Consider the following 27,765-nt stretch of genomic DNA (forward strand, 5'->3'; position numbering starts at 1 on the left):
ATCCCTACATTTATTCCATTAAACATGCTTACTCTTATGATTCTGTTGTAGTCCATGACTATACAGAAACCTCAGATAAGTCACCTGAGTCAAAAATATCTCTTTTCTAGTTTTTTATACATATCTACATACCTCCAAACATCCACTCATCCATACACCCACATCCACTGATATTTTTACATCCACCGTGGCAAGAGACCTACATTCAGTTATATTCCTATTTTTCTGGGAAGACTGTTATAAAGTTTTCTTGAGATGAAATGATTGTCTTCATAAGGATACCCCGAGTTCCCTCCTTTCCTTTCTCCTATCTTCTCTCTTAATTCTATTACCTAACTCAATGATTACCCATCAGCTCCTCTGCTCTAGATATGCTCATTCAAAGGACTGCTCAGCTATTTTATGAGTCCATGGTTTTACTAAGTTCTTCAAACCCTTGTCTAGCAAAGTCAACAGCTCAGAAACACCATCTCTATCTTCACCCAAGAGGGCATCAGTACTTTCCTATCCCATAAATAAATTAAGTCTCCAGATATAGAATCAGCATGTTAAAGGAACTCCACTTCTAACATATCTGCATTTTAATTACAACTAATTCCCCTGGACTCAGGCAGGATGAATAATGTCAGCACTCTTTCTGGAAAAAAAAAATTGGGCCAAGGGAAGATATTAACTCAGTCAGTATTGAGGTGGGGAGAAGTAGTCATGCTAGCCCAGAGCTCCTACATTATGCAGACATTAAGGCTGCAGGTGGCAGGAAGTAACTTGACATATTTAAGGTCCTGGTTTCTGGTCCTAGGATCATTAGCTATATCTGGGCTAGACAATTGTAGTAATTGGGCAATTGGGATTGTTCATTGAGAGTAGATCCCAGGTAAGTCTATGAGACTTGGAACAAAGATCACCACGTTGGCTTGCTTTCCAGGGGGAAAAAAAGTATGTGTGTATATATATATATATATATATATATATATATATATATATATATATATATACATATATACACACACACACACACACACACACACACACACACACACACACTGTATGTGTGTTTTTAAATCTTCCTTAGTATATTTAACTATTACCTTATTTTTAAATTTTGCTTCTTGTAATCTTTCCTTTAAAATAACACAAGAGAATTGATTCTTTTTAATTTCACTGACTTGTATCTTTAAAGGTCAGTTTTCTTTTGTTTTAAGGTCTCAGAATTCTTACCAGGAATCAAATTACTGAAGTACCATCCACATATGAAATATGCCATTGAGTCAAAGAGAATCATCCAGCAAACCCAGCCAAATGTCATATCTCCTTCTTGTTCAAGATGTTGGTACATATTGTTCCACTGAATCCCTAGTAATAAAGAAAAAGATTAGAGCCACATCTGACAACTTCTTTCAGTATATGTTTTGGGGTGATAAGCTCATCTATATTGTTGTTCTGAACAGAGCTAAACAAAAGGATTGTTGATAAGAATTTTTCAAGAGAAAAGTTAGATCAACATTAAACCCCTTGAAGAAAATCCAGTAAATAATAAATTTTTAAAAATTAAATGTACAGTATGGTTTTGGGAGAAAGAAGTTCAATTTGACTAGAGTGAAAATTGCCTAGAGGAAAGTTAGAATGGCACTAGAAAATGGAGGATCTTGAATGATAGATAATGGAATCTGAACTTTCCTCTAGCAAGAGGGAACCACTAAAAATTTCTGAGTATGAAATAACCAGATATAAGAATAAGGAATGGAAATTTTGAAGGAATATGAAGGAAAACACATGAAGAGTAAGAGAGAAGTAAGAAGAATAGCTAAGAGATTATGGCAAAAGTCCAGGCAGATGTTACTATGAGCTTTAATTTGTGTGCCAATAATAGGAATAGAGAGGAGAGTAAAGATTCAAGAGATATTTTGAAGATGAGGTAGAAGTCAAAGAGAGGAGTGAGAAAGAGGAGAAAATTTTGGTGACCGAGTAACTAGATTGGTATAGGATATACTGATTTGCGGTTCTGTATTAGAGAGATATTCAGATAAAGAACTGCCCTGTAGTCAAGTAAATGAGCAGAACAGAAACTCAGAAGTACAGGAGGGGCTAAAAAAAAGTAATCTGGAAACAACCTGATGGTTTCAAAACATTAAAAGTTAACATGACACCCAACGGAGGGCATCAAAGTGACTAGCATAGAGGGCAAAACCTTGTCACTTAAAGAAAGCAGACAGAAGATGAGAGACCAGTAAAGGAGATAAAGTACTCTGACAAAAATAGAACAGATCATCATGTCTCTGAAATGATGGGGAAAAGCATATCCAAGGGAAAGGGTTCAATGTCATATTCTGCAGACAGATCAAGAAGATCTGCCATGGAAAGAGTGGCTTTTGATTTGGCTATCATAGATTAACTGAGAGTAGTAGGGAGTGGAGTGGAAGAGTTTAGGAAGTATTGAGAAAATAGTGAATAATGGGGAGGTAAAGGCAAAAAGAGACAATATTGTCCAGTTGTTTGACAATGAAAAGGAGAGAATTAAAGACAGCTTAAGGGTCAAAAGAAGGCTTTTTTTTTTCAAAATGTGATTGCCTGATTATTCCTAGAGCCAGGTTGGAGAGTGCTATTGAAAATCACAAAATTAGAGAAAGAAAGATAGAAGAGAGAAAAAGAAAATTATTGCTGGAGCAAAGTCCTAGAGATCACAGAAGAAATAGGATCAAGGACTCATGTAGGACAAGTAACATAAAGCTACCATTTCTGTGAAGCAGAGGGGAAAGGCAATATGAGTCATGGTACTGAGAATTTTGAAAAACACAAGGAATGGTTTTAGAGTTAATTTTTGTCAATTTCAGATTTTCAGTAAAATTATCTGCCATACTTGTAGATTATGAGTGCATTAGGGAGACAAAGAGAAAAGTAACAGTTTGCCACAATGAATGTGGATAATGAAAGAGAGAGGGAGGCAGTGTCTGGCACATAGTAGGTGCTAAATAAATGCTTATTCAGTGTATGCCTTCCTCCCTTGATCTCTAGGTCACAAAAAAAAAAAAAAAATAGAAACTAGTTCTCACATTTTCATCATTTTGTGAGATAGTTTATGAATATAAGCACAATTCTATAAATATATGATGAATGTCTCCTTTTGTTTTAATATTTCAAAAATATATGATTTAATCAATGTAGCTATGCCTAACATCAATGCATTTTACAACCTGAGTGTGTGTGTGTGTGTGTAAGAGAGAGAGAGAGAGAAGACAGATATATAGATAAGAGATAGAGAGAAAGATACTTTGCAGAGAGGGTAAAATTCAAGTTTCTTGTCTTTTTTATATTCATACTACTTTCTCCAGGGCAATCTTAAAGAATAAAGTATGACATATCTATACATCTTTGTGCATCTTAAGTAAGTTTCAAGTTTTACCTTAGACACTTGAATACTTTAGGACTGAAAGAAAAGAATGGGGTGGCTCCTTTAGCTCTAATTTGCTATTTCTGAATCTCTCTCCCCACAAGAGTTGTAGGAGTATTGGACCAACCACCCTCACTTCCATATATATACACTTTACATTTATCTTGTCATAATTCACTGTCAGCCAAGCTCAGTTCCAAGCAATATATGGTCCCAACTCAGAGAAGGTGGGAGAAAAACAAAAAAAAGGGAAATGAAGAGAGAAACTGGTGGATAAAGGAGAAAAAGAAATATAAGCTCATTCTTCATGCCCTCTTCACCACAACCAGAACAGGAACTAATGGTCACTTGCAAAATTATTCACATAATGCCCTATTTTTCTTGATGCAGAAAAACCACATTGTTTCCAAAGATCTAAAAATCTCTAAGGAGTCTTTGTTGGCAACAATGTCAAAGCAAAAATGAGGAAAAAGAAGAAAGATGTTTACAAAATGCAAGGACAAAAGAGAGGAAAATATAAAATTAAAGACAGCATAAAGCAAAACATAAGGGAGAATAGAGATAATATATTTTCACTTTTACCAAAGGCAAAAGAAATAGGAAACAATAAACTGCAGTAAGGGGGGGAAAGGCCATTTTAAAGCCTATTCATTAGTAAATGATTAGTCTCTTTTTTTTTTTACTAAATTTTATAGAATATATTAAAACTTCTACATTTCCAAAAATTATTATTTTTAAGCCTTATTCATTAAAAGACACTTTAGGAAAAAATCCATGTGCTTACCTGCCTCTTGTCCTTCTAAGAATGTAATGAAAAATACACCTTGCCCAAAGGCAGTTGTAGATAGAAAACACTGTACCAATTGATAGAGAAAAGATGAAAAGAGACACATTAGGGTTTTCATTGAATAAAAGAGCAGGTCCAAGAATAAATTCAGCTTGAGAAACAGCAAACTATTCACATTCAGATGTACCAAACAGTTGCTCTGGGCTACTATTTAAATTTCTGAAACTGAAAAATTTAATAGAATGCCAACCCATTTTTTAAAGAGTGATAACAAGTTAGTTATTAATGTTAAAAGGAATTATTTCACTCTTCTGCAGTGCTTGAAGTGTCATAAATTCAATGTACTACATGTTGAAAATACATAAAATATATCAGCAGAAAAGAGAATAAAGTGCCTCTTTTTTTAATAAGTGAATGCCCTAGAGCTCACTAGAGGCAGAATAATGGAATGAATAGAATACTATCCACTAAAAAGGAATTCTATTGTAGAGAAATAATATTTTATCCGCTAGAAAGGGCAAATATACTTTACTACAATGGAAAAGACAAAAGGCATTTCAAGCTGAAGAATACAATGTTATCAAAAGTAGATGATTATTTTAGTCTTTTAATTAGAGATAAAAGTAGGCCTCAAAAAAAGATGAATAAAATCCTTAAAATCTTGGCATCTATAGAGGAAAGAAAGTTGTGTAGATTTAATTTTAAATAATAATATGCTTTGTATTTTCTTTGCCAAATATTTTATCATTTTTCTATTTCTCTTGAATACCATTTAATACACCTAGTTAATAAATAGAAAGGTATTGCCATTATTTTAACAGCAGATGGTCCAAACTCCAGCGTGAAGTAATTAACGTGTTGGGAGTCATGATTTTAATTAATTGCACCAAAACAATCATCCTAGGGAAACATTATACAGAGAAGATTCACTAGATAGTTCTCAAAGTTACCTGAGTTACACAGAGATTATGGCTTAATGAGGATCACATGGCTAATAATTATCAGATATGGGATTTGAACCTTCTCTTTTTTATTGCAAGACCAGCACTCTATCCATAAGTTCACATTCCTTCACTGAAGTACAAATTTTCATATGATTCTCTGCAATGCTTTTTCATATGACTGCTAGCCTAATATACATTAATTTTCTTCCTTTCTTTCCTTCTTTTTTTCTTTCCTTTCTCTCTTCTTTTCCCTTTTCTATTTGATTTCTCCCTTTCCTTTTTTTAAAAGCAAGGTAATTTTAGAAAAAAAAAAGAGTAGTCATATAAATATCTGAAGAGAAATAATTTTTTCAGCAGACACATTTTAAATGAATGATTTTGACATGGGCCACTCCCATTAACATATATGATTCACAAGTATTTCAATAGAATGCTTATAAATAGCTTTAGAAATATCTTTTTGTTTCATTAAAAAATAAAAGCTAATATCCTACAGCTTAATGTTTTCTTTTGGATGCTGCTGAGTTTCCAGAGTGTTTTCATGCAGTATCCTCTATTACATTAATAATGGCAACATTCAACAGGCTGTCACCCTGCAAAATCATTGTAATCTCAGAGAGTCATAGCTGCCAGGCTTGGATCTATGAGCAGAATAATGAAAAGGAGACCTTTAAAAGGTTTTTATTGTTGTCATCGATTTTTTGGCACCGCCTATAAATCCATCCAAGTAAGGAACTCCCAGTGTAGAAATTTCGTTCATCCATTTGGATCAGCAACTGTTTTCCAATTTATCGTTTTAAGAGAGTTGTCTGGAGCCAGACATATTAAGGGACTTATTCCATGACTAAACAGCTAATATGAGGAGTCAGAGACAGCCCTTAAGCCCAGATCTTTTTAACAATAAGCCAGTCTTCTAATTACTATATCTTATTATGTCTCCTGAAGCACCCCTAAAAATAACTAAACTGACAGATCAAGTTTGTTGTTCTATTTTGATAAGAAAGGGGAGAAGTAAAATATGGAGCCATGACTTACCAGAACTGTTTCAATAGCAAAACTTAATTGGTTGTGTAGAACCAAGAGAACTATATAAGGCAAAAAGCTAATCATATACACCAAACTGGTACACAGGGCTGCAGTATTGGCACTGCTGAAGAACGCACTGAGTAAGAAGCTTAGCATGACGATTGAAATTCCGAAGTCCAGAAGAAACAGGAAAATGATGAAAGCATTGCTATGTGCAAAGATGCCACTTGTTTTTAGGATGATGGCCAGAGCACAGCTGCTTATAACAATCATAATGATATTTTCCAGAAACCAGGCGAGGAAATGAACAATAGGGTGAACACCCATCATCTTCATATACTGTTAAAAGAAAGAATACTAAATTACCATTTACCATGAAAAAAATGAGAAAGAATAAAACAGATACTAAACAGAAAGACACCAATGTCAGAACTGGTCCAGGTGGCTTTTAGTCCCAGCTCTGCTTCCATGTAGCTAAATCAATTTTAGGAAAATCATTTAACCTGTATAGTTTTCAATCTCCTCACTTTTTAAAAAGACTGAGCAAGATGATCTCTGCTATCCCTTCAGGCATGGGGGAAAAAAAATACTAAGCTTCTTTACCAGAAAAACTGGGAGGAAAATCAGAATTTGGTGAAAAGGCAAGTCAATAAATCATTCTTTTAATGTTGTTTTTGGTTGACTTAGGGGGATTTTTTTAATGTGGCAAAAGAAGAGAAGAGTGAAGGGCCAAAGAGTGTGTATATCAAACACAGATTCCCTCTTAAAAAAACAATGTATTCTCATTTTGAAGCAAAAATAGGATCCCTCCCCTTGTATCACTAGGAAAAGACATAAAAGGAATGAAATCAATTAATTACAATTAAAATTTCTCCGAATCCAATTTATTTTGTTCTCTCTGAATTTGTTTACCATAAGGGAAATAAAAAAAAATAAATTAAAAAAAAATTTAAGTATCTGCTATATACAAAGCACTGTGCTACATTCAATATAGAATATACTAAGAAAAACCAAAATCTAGCTTATGCCCTCAAGAAATAAATGATATAATTTGAGAGGTAAATCCTAAATGCCCTTTTAAAATATTTTAAACATACACAGGAGTTAAACAATTTAAGTATCTATAGTTGTGTAGAAAGCAAGTAATAGCAAGAAAGCAGCTGAAAAAATTACACTTAGCAAAGTTAAATATAATCTTGAATGGGGGGGAAGGGAATGAACATTCAATGAATTATCAGATATCAGGATTTTGTTGCAAAAAGACCTGAAAATAATAGAAAATTTGACATATAAAATAAAATAAAAAAATAACATAACCATCAAAGATTAATTATAAGGGACTCAATAAGGACAAAGTTTATGGGGTTTGGGATTTTTTTGTGTATGTATTTATTTAAAATAAATACAAATTAGAAAAAATAGGGAAAAAAAACAGAAAAAAACCTGTCACACTCACAGCATAACATAAAAAGATTCAAAATATATAACAATAAATTTCCATTCCAAGAAAGCATATATAATAATAGAACACATTGTATTCAGTATTGTCCATCTTTTCTTTGCTTCCTTATAGGTTTTCTTTTGCTGTCTGCTGCTCACTTTTTACTTTCTTCTTTTCCCTCTTTTTTCCTCCCTCCTCCCCAAGAAGTCTACAATTAAGCAGATATATTTATGCATGTATACATACATATATGTGCATATATGCATATATACACATACATAGATACTTATGATCATATACAAATACACATATATACACTCAAATAAACCTATGTAAGGCTTGTTTGTCCTGTTTCTCTTATCCAATTCATCTTTTCCTATGCAACTGCAATATTCCAACCTTATACTATTTAGTTATTTTGAAAAGTCTAAAATAGACTAATAGTCTAATATGCCTGATATATAATTGTTTCCTTAATTTTCTCTTTTGATTAATCTATTTTAACTTTAATTGTGTTTGAGATCAATGATTACTACTCTTGCTTATCTGAATGTGAATGGAATAAAGAGGGAGGGAAAGGCCTGGGCTAGGTTCCCTCCCAATATCATATCCCTCCCTTATACATCCCCACCCCACCCAGGCCTTTCCCTCTATCTTTATTCCATTCACATTAAGATATACACCTCTCTAGCTTATATTTTATATATATAATCATACATTATATATTATATATATTAAGATATACACCCTAGCTTATCCTATTCCTATTCCTTCCCCCTCTTAGTTCTCAATAAATTTTAAAGAGTTTATACTCTTTTATATGCTTGTATGCATTTATATGTATGTGTGTGTGTGTCTAATCCATTCCTGATGTGAGTAGGATTTCAGAACTACTTGCCTTTCTTCCCCCATCTAATACCTCTGGGTCAATTCTTATTCTTTCTCCTTATCTCTATGACATAATTATGCTTTTTTTTCCTTTTCCTACATGGTTTTTCCTTTCTTAAAGTCACAGTATACTCAGCTCTAATTCAATCTTTCTGTTGAACTACCCAATTACTAATGACAATCTTAGACATATGGTTTACATTTCCATGTATAAAATATAAAGTTTGTCCTTATTAAATCTTTTGAAATTAGTCTTTGAGGTTTACCTTATATTTCTTATATGTCAATTTTTTACTAAGTTCAGGGGATTTTTTGCAATAAGATCCTGAAAGTCTGGCAATTCATTGAATATCCATTTTTTTCTGTTCACAAATATGCAATTTTGCTGTATACATTTTCAGCCACAAACTAGTTTTTTTGATCTGTCACATATAGTATTCTAAGACCTGTGGTCTCTTATTATAGCCAGTGATGGGTCTCGTGTGATTCTAATTGTGGTTCCAACATATTTGAATTGTTTGTTGTATTGGTGATGATAGGTGTGGTTGTAGTGGTAGTAGGGGTGGTTGTTGCTGCTGCTGCTTGTAAATTTTTCTCTTTAGTCTGAAAGTTTTGAAATATAGCAATGATGTTCCTACGGGGTTTTCTTGTAGAATCTTTTTCAAGTTATGATTGAAGATTTTTTTTTCTATTTCTATTTTCCCTTCTTGTTGTAACACTTCAGGACAATTTTCTTTAATTACTTTTTGTATTATATTAAAATTCTTTTTTTGATTGTAGCTTTTAGGTAGTGCAATTATTCTTATATTTTCCTTTCTTAATTTGTTCTTTAGACCTATGTTTTTCTTACGAAATGCCTCAGATTTTCCTATTTTTTCATCCTTTATATCCTGTTCTATTATTTCTGGTCTGGTATGACTTCATTGATGTCCTGCTATCCAGTTCTAATTACTATTCCATATGTCTAAGATTATCATTAGTAATTGAGTAGTTCACAAGAAATGTTGGAATAGAGGTAAGTTATGTTATAATTCTAAAAAGCAAAACCATGTAAGAAAAGCTAAAAAGAGTAATTATCTTAAATAAATGAGGTGTATAAGGAAGAACTGACATTGAGAAATTAGATGGGGGAGGAGAGTTGATACTTCTAGATTCCTATTCTCATCAGGAATGCTTAAAGAGGGAAGGGTATAAAAATCTAGATTCAAAAAGAAATAAGTTGGTAAGGGAATAGGGAGGGTGAAGAGCATAAGAGAGGGACTTTTAGATGTAATCTTACTCATATTAAATAAGGATTAAAGAGAATAACATACATTTAGAAGGGAATAAAAGTCTTCTAAAAGTACAAAGAAATGAGAAGGAATGGAATGGGGGAGGTAAATAAAGCAGTGTATAAATTAACAAAGTGGGATAAAGTGTAGATTAATGGGGATGGCATAAAGAGAAATGGGGGGGGAGGATAAGGAAGGGATTCTTGGAGGAAGAGTATATTAAGAGGAAAGCAAGATAACTGTTAGAAATAAATTGGAGGAGTCGGGAGGGATAGGAAATAAGAAATTCATACAAAAAAAAAAGAAAGAACAGGATTAGAATTTGTAAGCAAAAAAAGTAGGGTTAGTAGTGATCTCACAAAATTAAAACTAAAATGGATTTACTCAAGAGAGAAAAATAGGAAATTACTATGTCAACCATATTAATCAATATTATTTTAGATTATTTAAAACAACTAGACAGTATAAAGTAGAATATTGCTACAGTGTAGAAAATGAGTTGGTAGAAAGAGAAAAATATGGAAAGACTTGAACTTACAAAGAAAGAGGTTGTCCACTGTTAGAGAAACAGAGGATAAAAAAGCATAATATAGTCTAACATGAATGTATAAGTGTATAAATGTATATGACTATAGATATATGTATATATATATGTGTGTATATGTATATACATGTGTATTTATCTATCTAGAAAGAGGAACTTCTAAGGGGAAAGAAGAGAATAGGAAAAGAAAGATTAAAGTAAAAGGTGAACAGCAGAAAACAAAAGAAAACCTACAAAGAAGCAAAGAAACTATGGACAACTATGAACAAAATGCACATATAGATTTTCTTACAATGGAAATGTATTGCTTTATATTTTGAATCTTCTCATGTTCTGCTCTGCATATAGCAAGGGTTTTTTTCCCCTATTTTCTATTTAACTTTAAAATAAATAAATAGTTATTTATATATCCTTTCTCCTGGGGAGAGGATATCCTTACGGTATTATCTCACAGGACTATTGTAAAATTCAAGTGAGATCATGTATGTAGCACACTTTATGTGTGTTTTGTTACCTGATCAACTGGCAATATGCCAGCTTTTATATCATCATCTTTGAAATAAATGAATGATGTCTTCCTTCTACCTCAGTAAAACCATAATGGTGGATGATTAGACTCTGATGAAGCTCCTTTCTAGGTATATAAAGATGTGAATATTTTTTTCTTAAAACTAGCTATTTCAGTTCATGAAATGCAGCGTGATCAGATGAGGAAAACCAAATCTCCTTTCTCAACATCAATGCTAAAAGCTAGGTATCTGACAGACTGTTTTCTTTCCAATTCTGCCCTTCTATTCTTTTGAGAAACTTTTGAGAATTTGCTGAGGGAGCAACGTTCTCAAGGAAAGAAAGCTAGATGTTTATTCCATTGTCTCCCTCCTCTGTCAGTACTCCTTAATCTCTAAAGAAAAAAGCCTTTTTTGTGTGCCAACAGGGGTTAAGACACAACTTAACAGCGGGTAAGGAAAACCTAAGGCAGTTTTCCTGAGAATCTGACTTGACAGCAAGACTCTAAATCAGAAATCCAGGGACTACAGTGTATACAAATCAGGTGCATTTAATTCAGCAACACTCTTTTCTACTCTACTTTTAGGTTTACAATGCTATTTCCTCACAATATTCTTATGAAGAATAAGTGTAAGTATTATTATTCCCATTTTACAGATAAGAAAGCCAATGCTCAGTGTGACATGCCCAAATAGTCTGAGCTAGTTATCAGAATTAGACCTTAAATCAACACGTTCTGTTTTTCCCCCCTGCTAATTAGCCTCCATGGGCCACAATTAATATTAATAGGATGATAGAATTTAGAATTGCAAAAGATCATAAGAGATTATCAATCGCAATACTTTTATTTTCTAGATAACAAAACCAAGATACAAAGTGGTCAAAAAAAATTTCCCCATGTTCATACAAGTAGAAGTTATTAGCACCAAAACTCAAATCCTGTTTCTTCAACCCCAAAGATAGTATTCTCTTACAGTATTATTTTTTTTCTTTTCCCTCCTTGTACTAAATAGTTCTCTTTTTATGGTTAAATATTGATACCTCTTCAAGACGAATCTCTCTTTCATAAACCAGCTTTCGGACCATACTGGCTACAGATACCATCCATGTCAACATCATTATCAAAGGAAAGAAAAAGCCAACATTGTTCAAGAATCTGTAAACAAAAGAAATGCCATAAGTATCAATGGTCAGAACTAAATGACAAGAACCCTTTAATGTAGGTGTACATGTTACTATTCCTGACCTTTTAAAAAGTTGATAACTGTGCTTCAATATAGTGTTTTTCTTGTTATCCTATGTATTTTGTTTTGTTTTACATTTAAAATGTTATGAAAAATGGTTCCAAAAACTACCCTAGAATGCCAATTTCCAGTAAAATCAAAAAATATTAAGCACTTACTGTATGCCATGCACACTTACAAATATTGGAAATATTAAAAAAAAAAGAAGAAGAAGAAGAAGAAGAAAAAGGGGGTTTCCAGGTCACATGTGCAACAAAGAAGAATTGACATTTTTTCTGACTTGTTTGACCTCTCAACTTTTTCTAAAATAGAAATTATATACCAGAAATAAGGCAATTTCAGCTATCTCAATGGTTTAAGACACTAAAAACCTAAAGAACAACTTATTAATTAATACCTAATTCATGCTTCCTCGGTATCCCCAATACAATAGATTAGCTTGTAGCAGAATGTAATCCTATAGACTGACCTCTCTTTACTTTCCATAACCATCAGCATCTAATTTCCAAACAACAGAAATTTACCCAAGCTTCAAGAGTGGCAATATGGCATCTTTCTATACTGCTGAGGCAAAGAACTGGGAAATAGAGAGAACATGGCAGAATACTGTGTGGAGGGGGGAGAATTTGCAATTATTTATGCTTGAAGGAAAGAGGCTACCATTCAGCCTATACAGCTCAGGATGTTGGTTCTATGAGTTTAAATATAGTAATAGAAAGTTTCAAATATAATTTATCCAAAATATAAATCTCCCTTTAGCACTCTAGCATAATATGTTTTTTTTTTCCCCCCGTTGGACATTGTTGGAAAGTCATCAACTAATTCTTAATCTATGATCTTTCTTTTTCTTTATTTCACATTAACCCATTTTTCTTTATTCTTCCACTGTAACACATCACAACATTTCATAGTTTTAATGTGCCATTATAAAGCCGTTACGAATTTTCAAAGTGACATTTCCTGATTATCTCTGGAAAGATCTCCTACAACTTCTATTCTTATTTATATTATGAAAAGAAACAATTAAGTCTAAATAGAAAGAGCCCTTTTTTTTCTCTTTTTGCTCTAGAAAACTATAAAGTAAACATGAATAACATAATCAATATTATAATTATTGTAATTATTTTTACTATTTCTATTATGTATCTAGTGCTTATGCTTTTATTATTTTCTATATTTAGCTAATAGCTAAGACATGGTTTATTTTAAGAAAACTTGAATGTTTTAGATTATTCCATTTTATGAACTTTTTTATATTTTAATCAATTGACAAGTTATTTTTCACATAGTTTTTAGAGCAGGTAAATATACATATGCATAAAATATCATAAATAATATCCAGTTGTGCTACACTGATACAAACCATATGTTCTTCTGAAAACAATGCAACATACTATAGTAATAAAACTTAAATGACCCATATAATTAAAACAATTAATCCTTAGTCTATTTTTGAGGTTGAAAAATTTTGCCTATTTGTTAGTCAGTTCTTTACATCTTATAAAGTGCAAACAAAAATGATGACTGTTGATCCTATCACAGTGCATATACTCACAGAAACCAGATTCCAGTAAATAGGAAATAATTATCAGCAAATATGACAGCCTTTATTGTAGATATGATATCATACACAGGGAAGGAAACACCAGGCAAGAATATGTTCCTTTCTCTTCAAAGGTCAACTTTCTGAAGAATCATAAATTCTTTTCTAAAATACTTGGTAAATGATCTCCATAGGTAATATTGCCCATTTTCCCTATACAGTTAAAGTTAACCAAAGTTATTTATTTTGTTAGCCCTTAATAATTCTCTTAATTTGTTTTGCTTTTAAATTTAATTTTATAACATTATAATTTTGACCTAAAAATTTAAAAATTCTTCTCCTATGATTGTTTTACAATGTCTGATTACTTCATCTTCAAGAGATATTTAAAACAAATCTGAATTTACAATTTTTTTTATAATTTACATTTTCACAGAAGGTGAAACAGAAATAAAAGAATCAAATGTTAAATATGGACAGCTACAAAAATAGATTAAAGTTGCTCCTCCAAAGAGAAGGAGAATAAGCCCAGCGACTCCCTATTACCTACAGGATCAAATATAAAATTCTCTAGCTTTTAAAGATGTTCATAACCTGGATCTTTCTTACCTTTCCAATCATACACCTTACTACTCTTTATATACTCTGTGATCCAGTAACACTGGCTTCTTTGCTATTCCTCCAGTTGCTAATTTTTGTCCCCTAATCCTAGAATTCTCATTCATTCTCTCTCTGTACGTTTCTCTCTGTCTCTCTCTGTGTCTCTGTCTCTCTTTTCTCTCTCTCTTTCCCAACCCTCTATCTCCACATCTCTGCCCCCTGACTACCCTGACTATCCTGACCACCTTCTACCTTCTAGACACATCTGAAATCTCATCTTCTAAATAAACCTTTCATGACCTCCCTTAATGTGAGACCCTCCCTCCAGTTTATCTTCTATATATCTTTCTTGTATATAATTATTTTAATACTCCTCCCACTCATTTGATCATTAGCTCCTTGAAAGTAGAGAATATTTTTTCATTCTCTGTATCACTAGCATATATAGCTTGATACATAGGAGATGCTTATTAAATACTTGTTGAATACTTGTTGACTAGGTTCACACTCCTAACTCTTTTTTTTTTTTTTTGAGGCAGTTGGGGTTAAATGACTTGCCCACCTAGCTTCTTGACTTCAATATGATTGCTCTATCTATTTACATGATCTAGGGGCCCGTCCCCCAGCTCCTACTATATATAATAAGATTCTTCAGGGCAAGGACTTTTCATTTTCTCTTCGAATCCCAAATATATAACATAGATATTATACAAAGTAAATCCTTAACAAATATCTGTAAAATTTAATATTTCATCTTGTCATGGAAAAATCACTAGAGAATTATTTGTTTGCTGACATGAAACTAGGTAATATTAGTCCAATTTTTCTAATTAGAATTCAACTACAGAATTATTTTTTATTTACAATTCTATTCCTTTCTTTTCTTTTCCTCTCCAAAGCACACAAATGGCATATCCTGAGATAAGCACTTTAAATACCTGTTTGAATCAAGATGCAAAGATGCAAAATGCAAAAACGTCAAAGAGAGCAGGGACAGGAAATAGACAAAGTCCTTCTTCCACTGAACATTCTTGGCTTTATGATCAAGTTAAAGATTAAAAAGTCTTTCATTTCTTTCAAGTAATTTTTAAAGTTTAGCATAAGATCACTGGAACTTGGTCTGTACTAACTAAATATATAGCTATTTCTAATTTTTTAGATTAGGAAAATCAATCCCAGATGGATTAAGTGACTTGGTCAATGTCACACTGGTCATGAGCAGCAGATCCAGTTTAAACCAAGTTTTTCATTGTACAGGGCAATACAAGATTATGTTATGATCAACTGTGATGATATTGGCTCTTTTCAACAATGAGATGATTCAGGCCTCCAAAACACTTATGATGGAGAGAGCCATGCACATCTGGAGAGAGGATCATAGGGCCTGAAAGTGGATCAACATATAGTATTTTCACTTAAAAAAAAAAAATAAATAAATAAGCCAAGTTCTTCTGACTTCAGATCTGGTGTTCTTGCTACTTTACCATATGTGCAAATTCTTTTTTTTGCCATTCATAAGGTAATTTAACCAGATTGAATCCATACAGATTAAGCTATAATAATTTGTCAAATATCTCTAAAGTACCTATTATATACTAGGTATTGTGCTAAGTGTTAAAAGCTAAAATTAAGACTATCAATAAGCACTGGGGAACCAAATATGAAAAAGAAAGAACAATCTCTGACCTCAAGAAGCTGACAGTCTAATGAGGAAAGACAATATACAAAAGGAAGCTAAAAATTGAGGGAGGCAAATCTGAAGCATGGAGTAATGATGGAAAACTCCAAAGGAAAGCATGCTGCCAGCCAGGGAAAAAATGTAAAGGAACATCTATCTTTAATATGAACCTCCAGTGTCTTGAGCAATAGAGCTCAATAAAAAGATAATGTGAAGTAGAATTTAAAAGAATTGCCAGTCTTCATTTTAAAATTAAGAAAATCTAATAAGTAAAATTTGTGGCTAATTATAATATTATATGATATTCTCTCTGATAATATTATAATAAAATAAAAACTAATCACTATAGAGGGAACATTTGGGATTCATAAGCTATAAACATAAAAGTTTATAGTTTATACAGCTATGGAAGAGACCTTATATTGAAAAAAGAGAAGAGTTGTGTCGAATATCCCTGGAAACAAACCACTGCTTAGGGCAGTAGAAATGAATTCTTTTCAAGGTGGCACAGTGGATAGAGTACTGGGTCTAAGGTCAGGAAAAATTATCTTCTTGAGCTCAAATCTGGCATCAGACACTAGTATGTGACCTTTGGTCAAGTCATATCCCCTTATTTGCCTCAGTTCTTCATCTATAAAATGAGATGGAGAAGGAAATGCCCAATCACTCCAATATCTTTGTCAAGAAACCCCAAATGGTGACAAGAAAACATGGACACAAACACTGAACAACAATAAGAATAAATCTTTTTAATTTTAAAATCAAGATAAAATTTTTGATATAAAGATATCAAGAGAAGATAAAAAATTTATTCTCAAGCTCCTCCTGATTATCATTTTAATATATAGGTTTATTTATTTATTACTATATAATATGTTAATATTATATAATAATATATTATATACATATATTAATTATTTAATATATTTCAATATAGGCCCAACTTTTTAGAGCCTAACCCTTTTTTAAACTAAATATTATATGGAGGACCCAGTTAATGAGAGGTATCCTGACCCAGAAGACAGAGAACCAGTCTCAGATTTGACTTAAGAGATAAGAGACAATTTGGTGTAAAGAAGAAAGTAAGAATTTGTTGTCAGATAAATTAAATTTGAACTGATGGTACTGCTAGACTGCTTGGGTGAATTCAGACAAATTCTTTACATTCTCTAAGCTTCAGTTTCCTATATATTAAAGGTATTGAACTATTTCATTTCTAAACTTTTTCTAGCTCTAAAAACATTGGAACTATAAAGGAGGATATTTAAAAAGTACTTTAAAAGAAAATGGATTTTCTGAACATCCTGACTGTTAAGTTCAACACTCTACACATTTCGTCATTCCATTACCTTTGATGAGGAAAACCTTGGTTCTGAAATTAAAAGATTTGGTGCTATTATCATTGAATTAGAACAAGGAAAGATATTAGTCTCTACTCTGACGCTCTTAATTTACAAATAAAGAAACTGAGACCTAAAAGGATGGTGCTTACCTCTTCCAGTCAAGGACATTTGTGACAACTTTGGTATTGCGGAAGGATTCATGGCCACAGTCATGTTGTTCTTGCTACTTATCTTATTCAATTCAAATCAATAAGAATTTATTTTGTACCTTCTATGTGTGTAGATACAAGGAAAGATGCAAAATTTCCAAAATTGCAGTTATAGTTTCTGACTTGGTTTAAAATCCCTTAATAAGATGTTGCAAGAGGATCCTTAAAGGGAATTTATTCTAATATGTTACTTAGGGGTAACTCACTACTTCCTAAAATAGTCTGTCAGTACATGGACCATATGTCAATACTCCAAGAATCTGAAATTTTATAGATGCTGGTATTCTATACACATACATACACACACACATACACACACACACACACACACACACACACACACACACACACATACACACACACATACACACACCAAACTTCAACCCTTTTATAACTTAGATAATTGTTTTAGAACTTAACCAGGCAGATCCTTGGCTAATAGACACCTTAGGAAACTCTTATCAGGCCTGTGCATTACTTACAACAGTGAAGGTAAAACATGATAATAAGTACACAACAGAGGTACACAGACAATATCACATGAGGTCTGATGAGGAAATAGTCATTAGCTATTTAAGTGATTTAGGAAAACTTCCTATGGTCAGTTGTTTTTGATTTGGGATTAAATAGCTAAGTAGAGATTCAACAGGTAGAAGGGGAAATGCACATTAAACATGAGGAAGGCTATGGACAAAGAAACAAAAGCAATAAAATTCAGAAATTGTCTAGATATAATAAAATGGCATTGTCTGGACAGATTATATAAGACACAGTAGTATGATCTTATATTTAAAACTAGAAGAAAATTTAGAAGTAATCTAGTCTATCCCCTAATTTTATATTGAGAAACTGAAACCAAAGAAATTAAGTGACTTGTTCAAAATCCCATATCCTCTTGACCTGGTACAGAGGTCTTGTCTCTGCACCACAATGAGATAAAGCTAAAAAATTAGTTGGGAGTTATACTATGAAGATTCTTAAATGTCATGATTTTTTAAAAAATTAACTTTATTTGGGAAACTAAGAAATTGAAGAGTTTTGTATAGAATGGCATTATCTGATTTGTCCAAATAGAAGTCTAGTTTGGCAGAACCATAAAAAAAAAAAAAAAAATGGATGAAGGAAAAGAAGGAATGGAAATGGAAAAACTATCTATTGAAAGACTATATTAATCATTTGTGTTGGATGATCAACTTATGTCCAGTAATGGGGTGGCAATAATCAGAGTAGAAATGGGAGAAGTAGAAATTTGAAAATCAAATTAATTGGACTTGGTAATTGATTGGATCTAAGAAGTGAGATAGAGGGAAAAATCATAGACATGCCAAATGTGAATGAAAGAATAAGCCAATGATATCACTGACTACTGTGTGGTCTATGTGGTAGAGTTCAGGAAAAATAAGCTTTCTTTGGGATATGTTGAGTTTTAAATGTTAAACTGGATATCCAGGTAAAAATATTTTAAAGGAATCTGGAGATATGGGTTTGGAACTCCAAAATAATTAGGATTCAGTATATGTATTTAAAAGAATTAAATAGAGGGTATGGTTGAATCACTGGGGATGAATAAGATTCTCTTTTACAAATTTAACTATAAAACAAAATGGGACATAATAACTTGTCTATTTTATTTTATTTGCCCTTCCTAGAATATAAACTCTTGGAAAACAGAGATTTTGTTTTATTCAGGTCTGTGTATCAAGGATGAATGGAATTTAAGACACCAATATGAAAAGAATCTTGCCAAGATTATTTATCAAATGAGTTTTAATGTTTAGAATACAATTCTATGTGTCTAATGTCTAATTTATGAAATTCATTTGACTAGGCTATCATAGTGAAATTATTGTTTGTTGACTGCCAAAATATCTTAATTATATAAAATTGAATTTCAAATAATTACTTTCTGAAAATATTGCATATTACTCTCTTAGGGAAAAAAGTATAAAACTTTTTTTTGGTTATCTACATTTGAACCTTTTTGAATTATGAAAAAAAAAAAAATTAAGGACATCCTGACTGCAAAACCCATTTAAATTCAATTCTACAAGCACTAAATTTCTGCCATGTAAAAACCATTCTAGAAACAGGATGTAAAGACAGAAGGAAAGCTATAAATTCTTTCAGAGTCTGTGTTCTATCAAGTATGAAATTCAACTTACAAGTCACTGGTGTGGCAGGGATATGGCATGGCTTGGGCTTGTATTGGTGGTGTCAATGTATCTAGTCCAGTTTGCACCAGAATGATGGCTCTTTCAATCATGTCTTGCAGAGGAACAAAAATGTGATTGTATTTGAACCCATCAGCTGGAAGACTTTGGGGATGAAATTTCCACAAAGGATTTTTTACCAAATCTGTTCTCATACTGTACAGAACACTGGTTCTAATTGTATAGATGAAATGATGTGGGAGATCAACAAAATCTGATCCATTTCTCTTGCTGGTTAGGGAACTGTTGAATATAATGCCTAACAGAAGAAAAAAGAAAAGGAAAGGATTCAGTCCTTTTGATAGGTCACACAAAAACTAGAGCTGGTATCACATAAGTAATATTTTTTTTTTCCTTAAGGAAAAAGACCTTAGGAATTTTTTTTCCCAAAATAATTAGCATATTGAATTAGATTCCTTAATTACTTAGAAATTCTTCCTATAAAAGATAGATGCCATTAAAGAACAGATAGCTTTCAGCACATTAATCAAATGTGCTTTAAACATGTACACAAATCATAGTCATTCGGTTTTACCAATGAGATAACAGTGAAAGAAAATCAATGAAATATAGAGCCAACCTGAATTTTAAAAGACTGTGTAGCATTTTTTACTTAAGTAATTAAAAAACTAAAAGATGATGATGAATAAGCCATAGTCTCATATTTTGCAAGGTTGAGCACACCAGTAAACCACAATGAAAATAAAGGTCTGGTTGAAAAAAACTGCAAGGATCACTCTGTACCTAAGGACAAATAATTTATCATGTGTGATGTGAAAGCATAAAAGATGTCTCACAGTCAGTGAAACCAAATCCAGTGAATAGGATTAAGGCTCAAGCTGATGGAAAGATCATTAGCCCTTATTGCTTTCTCTGTGGGGTGAAAGAATGAGGCATATTTTCTCATCAAACCATTGTGCTTTTCTTCTGTTTTATTTTCTCTTTTATCTAAAAGGCATTTTTTCACTTCTCTCCACACCATTGTAAGACACTTTGAAAAAGAAATATGCAAAATGCCAATATATCCAAACTGGTATCTCCCAAATAACAGCTGTTCTCTAGAGTTTACTTACTAGCCAATAAATTGTTTTGTTGCATGAGCTCATGAGCTTCTCTCTCCAGTATTTCCACAGACTCCAGTGGCTGGAAGCGATTTAGAAGTACACAGGATGAGATGTTTACCATGATTTGGGCCAAGGAATGAAACTGTTCAGCCTTTGAATGATTAAACATCTTGCCCAACATCCCAGCTGAGAAAAGTAAACAAATTAGGACATATTATATACTTGAATCAATCCCCTGCTATTGCCCAGATTCATAGAATCTAGGCTTTAGAACTAGGCAGGGCATTTAAGGTCATTTAATCCAACACTTTCATATTACAAAAGAAAAAGTTGAATCACAGAGTGTAAATTACTTGCTCAATATTCCTTAAATCCTAAACACCAGAAATAAAATCTGAATATCTGACTAAATCCAGTTCTCTTTCCAACATTTTTTCTCATTTTTTTCAATACCACAAATATTGAATAAATACATACTAGATGCTAAAAATGCAAACAACAAAAGCAACATGGATCCTGCCAAGAAGTTTACAGTCTACAAGGAAGGATATGATATGTACAAAAAGTTGCCTAAAAATGTAAAGATGTGATGAGGGCAAAGGAGGCACACAAAAACAAGGTAGCACAGAACAATCTGGAGGGAAGGATCAGAAGATTATAAAATATAATTTGAAGAAAATTGAAAACAAATAGAAATTTCTTTGTTAAAAAACAGAATCTATAGAAAATCTAAATGTGATTTTTTTTAATTTAGATTTTCTCCTTTTCATAAGCAATATGAAATCTGCCACTTATCATCCTTTGAATACTAATGCTTCTGAAAGGATAAAAATGATTGCATCTTCCCACCCTTCCTAGACTCTCTGGAATATCACATAATTTCAAAATAGCCTTTTTTTACAGCAATATCTACTTTTTATTTCCCAGAAATCCTTAATTCATTAGAAGTGAATGAAAAAGAAGAAATTGACACACATGGGAAAGGATGAAAATGGGCTGCTATAAACAAGTCTTGGAAAATTAAGCCTGGAGGTAGCTTCTAGCCACCTTTCTCCACTACAAATGAGCCATGAGCCAAGAGAAACAGGATGCAACAGCCTAATCTTTTGAAGGATCCTTCAATTTTACTTTTGTTGCAGTCATTTTTCAGTTATGTCCAATTCTTTGTAACTCCATTTGGTATTTTCTTAGCAAAGATACTGGAGTGATTAGCCATTTTCTACTCAAGCTCATTTTATAGGTGAGAAAAATGAGAAAACTGAGACTATCAGGGTTAAGTGACTTGCCCAGGACAAGAGTTAATAAGTATCTGAGGCCAGATTTGAACTCAAGAAGATGAATCTTCCTGATTCCAGGTAACATTATCAGGAGAATGCTTTGGATACAATCTATCTAGATGTAAATATAATAGGTATTTCTGAAAGGACACTAGTAAACTCTTTCTCTTATATCTCCCTAATGAGTTGAGAGTCCTTTGTTACAGATAGGGATATTAAGACTTTAGCTAATTTGTTGAATAACAAAATGAAGGTGTAAAAAGATCTGAAAGTATGGGTGATCATACAAATCTCACAAGATAAAAGGTAACAGATTAAATGTAAAATCTTGAATGGACGATTAAAGAAGTCAGTTGTACAATAACAGTCCCAGAGTCTAGCTGTTTTTTTGTTTTTTTTTTACTTTTTTTTTCTGATGTGGAAGATGTTTTCTGAAATTCTAAAATAAGTCAGTTTCTGTATGTTTTAGAATAGACAAAGACATACTTACTATAGTTATGTAGTTTTTCTGTGAGTTTGTCCATGTCAATCTGCAATTGGCTTTCTACAAAGTTCTTGATAAATTTATTTCTCAGGGCTTCCTGCAAATAAAATTGTAATTTTTAATAGAAAGAACCTAGAATATTTTCTTTTAATACAAATAATAAAACAATCTTTATATTTGGAGTTTTTAAGTTTCCTCAATGTGATCTCCAACTGAAATTGCTGTGATTGTTCTTTATCTTTCCTGTTTCAAGAAGACCAATGACATTACAGGGTGACGCCTTAACTCAGATATGAATTGGATTTAAATGAGACAGAATTATACAAAGTCATCAGGTTCACACTCTCTTCCAGAGTCACCAAAGACCAGTAGCAAGACAAAAATCAGGATGGCTGGAGATGGCCTGGGATGCAGTTGATGACCTTGGGATCTTTGATGACTGATAAAAGCTTTAAGCTTCTCATAGTGCTTGCTTTAACTACCTCCAAAGCTATTGGAACAAATTGTTTCCATTGACCCAATATAATAGTGTTTGGGGTAGACATCCCCCTAACTCACCAATGGGTTTTAGATCAGTTGGTTACCCTCAATCTGGTTTAGCCTGACTATTGAGATGGTTTACTGGAGCGTGGCCACTGCATATGCCAGTTTCTTGAAATCACAGGGAGAATGAAGTGCCATGTAGACACAAAAGGTAGATGAATAGCCCTAAAAAGTTCTCAGCAAGTCTTTACACCAGAGGTATTAAAACTCCTTGAATGACTTATACATCCCATCCACTGCTGCTATATATGCATGTACACATATCTGCACTTATACATACATAGACATATATTAATTACATATACACACATATACATATACGTGCATAGCCTGTCTTTACATAATTATATTTATAGAAGCACCTACTTTGCAGAATTGTTCTGAAGACAAAACAAATAATGCATGTAAGCATCTTTCTTTTTTTTTTCTTTTTTCTTTATCTTTTCAAGACAATTGGGGTTAAGTACTTTATCCAAGATCATACAGCTGATAATTTCTGAGGCAGAATTTAAATTCAGGTCCTTCTGACTCAGGACTAGTGCTCTATCCACTGTGCCACATAATTGCTCTTGTAAAGTATTTTCCAAAACTTAAAATCCTATGTTAATGACAGTTATTGTTGTTATATTATTAACATTAGATAATTTAAAACTTATATGTGCCTTTGTTATCTCAAAAGTGAGGGGGAAATAATCTACACAAGAATACAAATGGTATCATATTGTTAATATGTAGTGTTATTATTGTAGCTATTATTATTGTTTTTATTATCATTATTATATATGTTTTAAGTAAGAAAGATGTGTACTTCTATTGTCTCAAAATTGAATGGTAAATAATCCAAGTAAGAAGAAATATGGTCAAGAATATGGCAGTCTTTTAGATTGTTTCTTCCCCTTAGGGGGACCTTCCTATTTAATATGAGCATAAATTCCATGATAGCTATAGTTTCATGTTAATAACTGTTTCCATCTACAAAAATTCACCAAGATTACATAAACTCACTCACTAGTGTACAAAAATGCTTCCTCCAGATCAAGTGTGCTCTGCCCTCTACTTGAAATGTAGTCCTAGATTATAGTTGTCTCTCCTGCTTTGAGCAGCTGAATTTGTTCTGTGTTTCCAACAGCCACATTCATGAGCACTTGGGATATTGAACTTTGTTTCTTTGGGCTTCTGGAGTAGCAGTGAATTTTATTTTATTTTTGAGGACACAGAAAAACACACTCATTGAACTGTCCTTTCCTTTATGGGATGAAAAAGCTAGAAAATTAGTGATGAGTGGGGTGAAAACTAATGATAAGTGGAATGAAAGTGAGTACAATGACTGAAACCCTATTATGGAATTATGTTTTCTGATTGAATGAGAGTAAGCCTGGGATTGTAGAACTGAGTAATAACTGTGCCCAAACCTTTCTAAGGTGATCTAATGCCAAAAGAGCAGAACTGAAGTCAGGAGGAAGAAGAGGAAGAGAAGACTCCATTCCCTTTACGAAACATTAGGAACCCGATGCTGTAGCATAGAATAAGAATGTAAGCATGGGGAGTTTTCGCTAAATGAAATTGCTTTAAAATCTAAAATGATTGGTGGTGTTCATTTTACAAGAACTTCTGGATGCATGAGTGTTTTTCTTGTGAATTTATATCAGCTCCTATCTCTTATAAATAGGCTGAACATCCTACAAAGTACAGAGGGATGTGTGCATTTACCAAGTTTTAATCCTGAGTATTCTTAACCAATTATCCTTTCCACAGCAGAGCTACTTAAACAAAATGACTTTAATGATAAGAAAATAGCCAATAAGAATTTCTCTCTAGCATTATAGATTTCCATGTGACATAATATTCAAAAGATCATAAATTTAGAGCTTGAATGAACTTTAGAAATCACCCAGTCCAAAAGATTTCATTGTATACAAGGCAATTGACGCTCCAAGAGGAAAAATGATTTATCCAAGATAACACACATAGTAAGCAAAGGGCTGAAAGAAGCAAACCTAATTCCTTTGACACTAAATCCGATGCACTTTCCAATATAGCACACTGCATACCTTAGCTCTTTTTCAAAAACCATGTTAATCTATCAGACATTTCTTAGCAAATAGTTCTGCACACACAATGAATCACAACTAACCTGGAGATGATTAATCATTTCAGCATTTCCACCATTCTGAAAAATACTGGACATTTTCAGCATTGCTTCAAAAACAATCTTCAACTTGTCTACAAAGTCAAAGGTATAATTTGCCTGCAAAGCAAAACACAGTGTGAGAGAGCATTAACCCCAAAAAAGCAAACCATGTCTCAGAAAATTTTAAGAGATCTTTATGTTTCTTATTGTATCTATATAGAAATAGAATATAAATAATTATTATTGAAAATATTATTAAATATGCCTATCATATCTGTGTCACAATTTAATTCAATACAATAAGCATTTATTAAATGTTTATTGTGCAAGACACTGGGTTTGAAATTAGGAGTACCAAGATATAAAAATAATGTAGTCTGCCCCAATTCAAAAAGGTTTTCATTCAATAAAGGTTTGTGACATTTACAAAAAGTAAATGTGATACAAGGTAAATTTAACAGAAATAAAAGAAATATATTTCTTTAAAGGCAATACTTTCAACTGGGAATATCATGGAAGGTAGCATGGAAGAAATTCACTTGAGCTGAGACTTGAAAAAAGAAAATTTCAATATATAAAGATGAATAAGGAATGTATTGTTCAGTAGTTTCAGTCTTCAGGATACTGGAATGGCTTGCAATTTTCTTCCCTAGCTCATTTTATGAATGAATAATTGAGGCAAACAGGGTTAAAGGACTTGCCAATAATCACATAGTAAGTACTTCAGGTCTGATTTGAACTCATGAAGATGAGTCTTCCTGATTTGAAGACCAGTGCTCTATGGACCAAATCACCTAGCTACCCTTAAAATAAAGTTATATTTATTGCTGTTCACTTGTGTCTGACTCTTTGTAGCTGATTCTTTGTGGCCCCATTTAGCGTTTTCTTGACAAGGATACTAACATGATTTGCCATTTCTTTTCATGTTCATTTTACAGATGAGGAAAGTGAGACAAACTGAATTAAGTGACTGGCCCAGGATCACAATATTAGCATCTAGAGGTCAGATTTAAACTCATGAAAATGGATCTTTCTAACTCCTACGCACATTATCCAATGTATCATCTACCTACCTGAAGGAGGACATTTTAGGAATTAGAATATTACCTGAAAAGCATGCAGAAAGGTTAAAAAGATGGCAGCTTCAGCAGTTCAGAAAACAGCTTGTAGTTCAATTTATGAGGAAAAGAAGTAGTAGTATAAAATAAACTAAGAAAAGGGGTTGGAGGCAAATATGCAAAATCTTAAATATTAAGTCATTTTATTTTATCCTAACAATAGAGGACCACAAGAAATTTTTAGGCAATTTGTAATGGGTGAGAAAGGGGGTGTCTGAATGTAGTTGTTTGACATGATCAAAACTCGACTTCAGAAAAATTATTTTAGCCAGCTTTGAGAAAGAGATGAATTAGAAACTTGAGAGATGATCTCCAGGGATACCAATGGGACAAATATAGATGTACATGGATATATGAGAAGTCCTCTAACCTTCCTCCTAAATAACAGTAAAGTAAAAACTGTTTTCTTTAATGTTAAAAGAAATTCTTAAAAACCCCTAAGCCTTAAAAGGAAGGTACTTATGTTTGCAGTTGATACTAGTAGTGAGTAAAGCTGTCAGAGTGGTGACATTCTAACCTCAAGCCTCTAATCAGAAGACCCTTACACACACACACACACACACACACACACACTAAAATGAGAAAGACATACTGAGGTAATTCTCTCAGCTCTTGGTGGGAGAGTGTATAGTGCCATCTGGAATCAATATACCTGCACTTTTTAAATAGGAAGCAAATTAGGAATTTGAGGAAGGTAGTCCTTGCAGAATCAGAATCTATGTATCAATAAGTTCATTCAAATATCATCAACTATCTGTCCCTCTTTTCTATTAATAGACCAACAACCCATATTAGTCAATTCAAATACTAGAGAGGAAATTATAAACTAACATGATCTAGACAGCATCACATAATCAATCAATGAGGATTGAGAATAAGAGATGTAAGCATCTGGCTTATTGGCTAGGAGACACTACCACCCCGAGTCCATCATCATCTCATGCATATCAATGTAGGCTAAGATTCTCCAGTGTGTTCAACTTATCCCACTCCTGTTAATCTAAACACCCTTCTGTATCTTTTATCTTTTTGCTATCCTTTTCCTTCCTCTTTATCTCTTTCCCATTAAACTACACACTTTGTTCTACTCCCATTAATACTGTAATATAAAATTGTAAATACAGTTCTAAACCCCACTTCATCCTATTCCCTCCCCGCATTATTTCTCTGGAGAGAAAGACAGACAGACAGATGTATTGGTCCCTATGAAACCCATTCCCAATGTGAGTAGGTTTTCAGAACTACCAGCCTTCCTCCACACTCACAGGGGTTCTCAAACTACAACCCGCGGTCAGATGCAGCAGCTGAGAAAGTTTATTCCACCCACCCAGAGCTATGAAGTTTCTTTATTTAAAGGCCCACAAAACAAAGTTTTTGTTTTTACTATAGTCCGGTCCTCCAACAGTCTGAGGGACAGTGAACTGGCCCTCTATTTAAAAAGTTTGAGAACCCCTGGCTGCATCAGGTTTTCTTATGTATCTCATTCATATAGCATAATTATTATTTTTATCTTTCCTAGACAGTT

At 32.8% G+C, this 27,765-nt stretch overlaps 1 protein-coding gene across 1 annotated transcript in view; it reads right to left on the reverse strand.

Moving 5' to 3' along the window:
* Window positions 1–27,765, reverse strand: part of ABCA13 (ATP binding cassette subfamily A member 13) — a 551,934-nt gene that overhangs the window by 325,891 nt on the left and 198,278 nt on the right. Inside the window, exons 28-35 of the mRNA XM_051984384.1 lie at window positions 25,126–25,239; window positions 22,455–22,545; window positions 20,697–20,873; window positions 19,576–19,882; window positions 11,838–11,952; window positions 6,155–6,484; window positions 4,173–4,242; window positions 1,219–1,353 (exon numbers count right to left, since the gene is read on the reverse strand). Coding sequence (XP_051840344.1) covers window positions 1,219–1,353; window positions 4,173–4,242; window positions 6,155–6,484; window positions 11,838–11,952; window positions 19,576–19,882; window positions 20,697–20,873; window positions 22,455–22,545; window positions 25,126–25,239 — 1,339 coding nt within the window. The remainder of the gene's footprint in view (window positions 1–1,218; window positions 1,354–4,172; window positions 4,243–6,154; window positions 6,485–11,837; window positions 11,953–19,575; window positions 19,883–20,696; window positions 20,874–22,454; window positions 22,546–25,125; window positions 25,240–27,765) is intronic.

Source organism: Antechinus flavipes, chromosome 1 (assembly GCF_016432865.1).
Source record: "Antechinus flavipes isolate AdamAnt ecotype Samford, QLD, Australia chromosome 1, AdamAnt_v2, whole genome shotgun sequence".
NCBI classification, from domain to species: domain Eukaryota; kingdom Metazoa; phylum Chordata; class Mammalia; order Dasyuromorphia; family Dasyuridae; genus Antechinus; species Antechinus flavipes.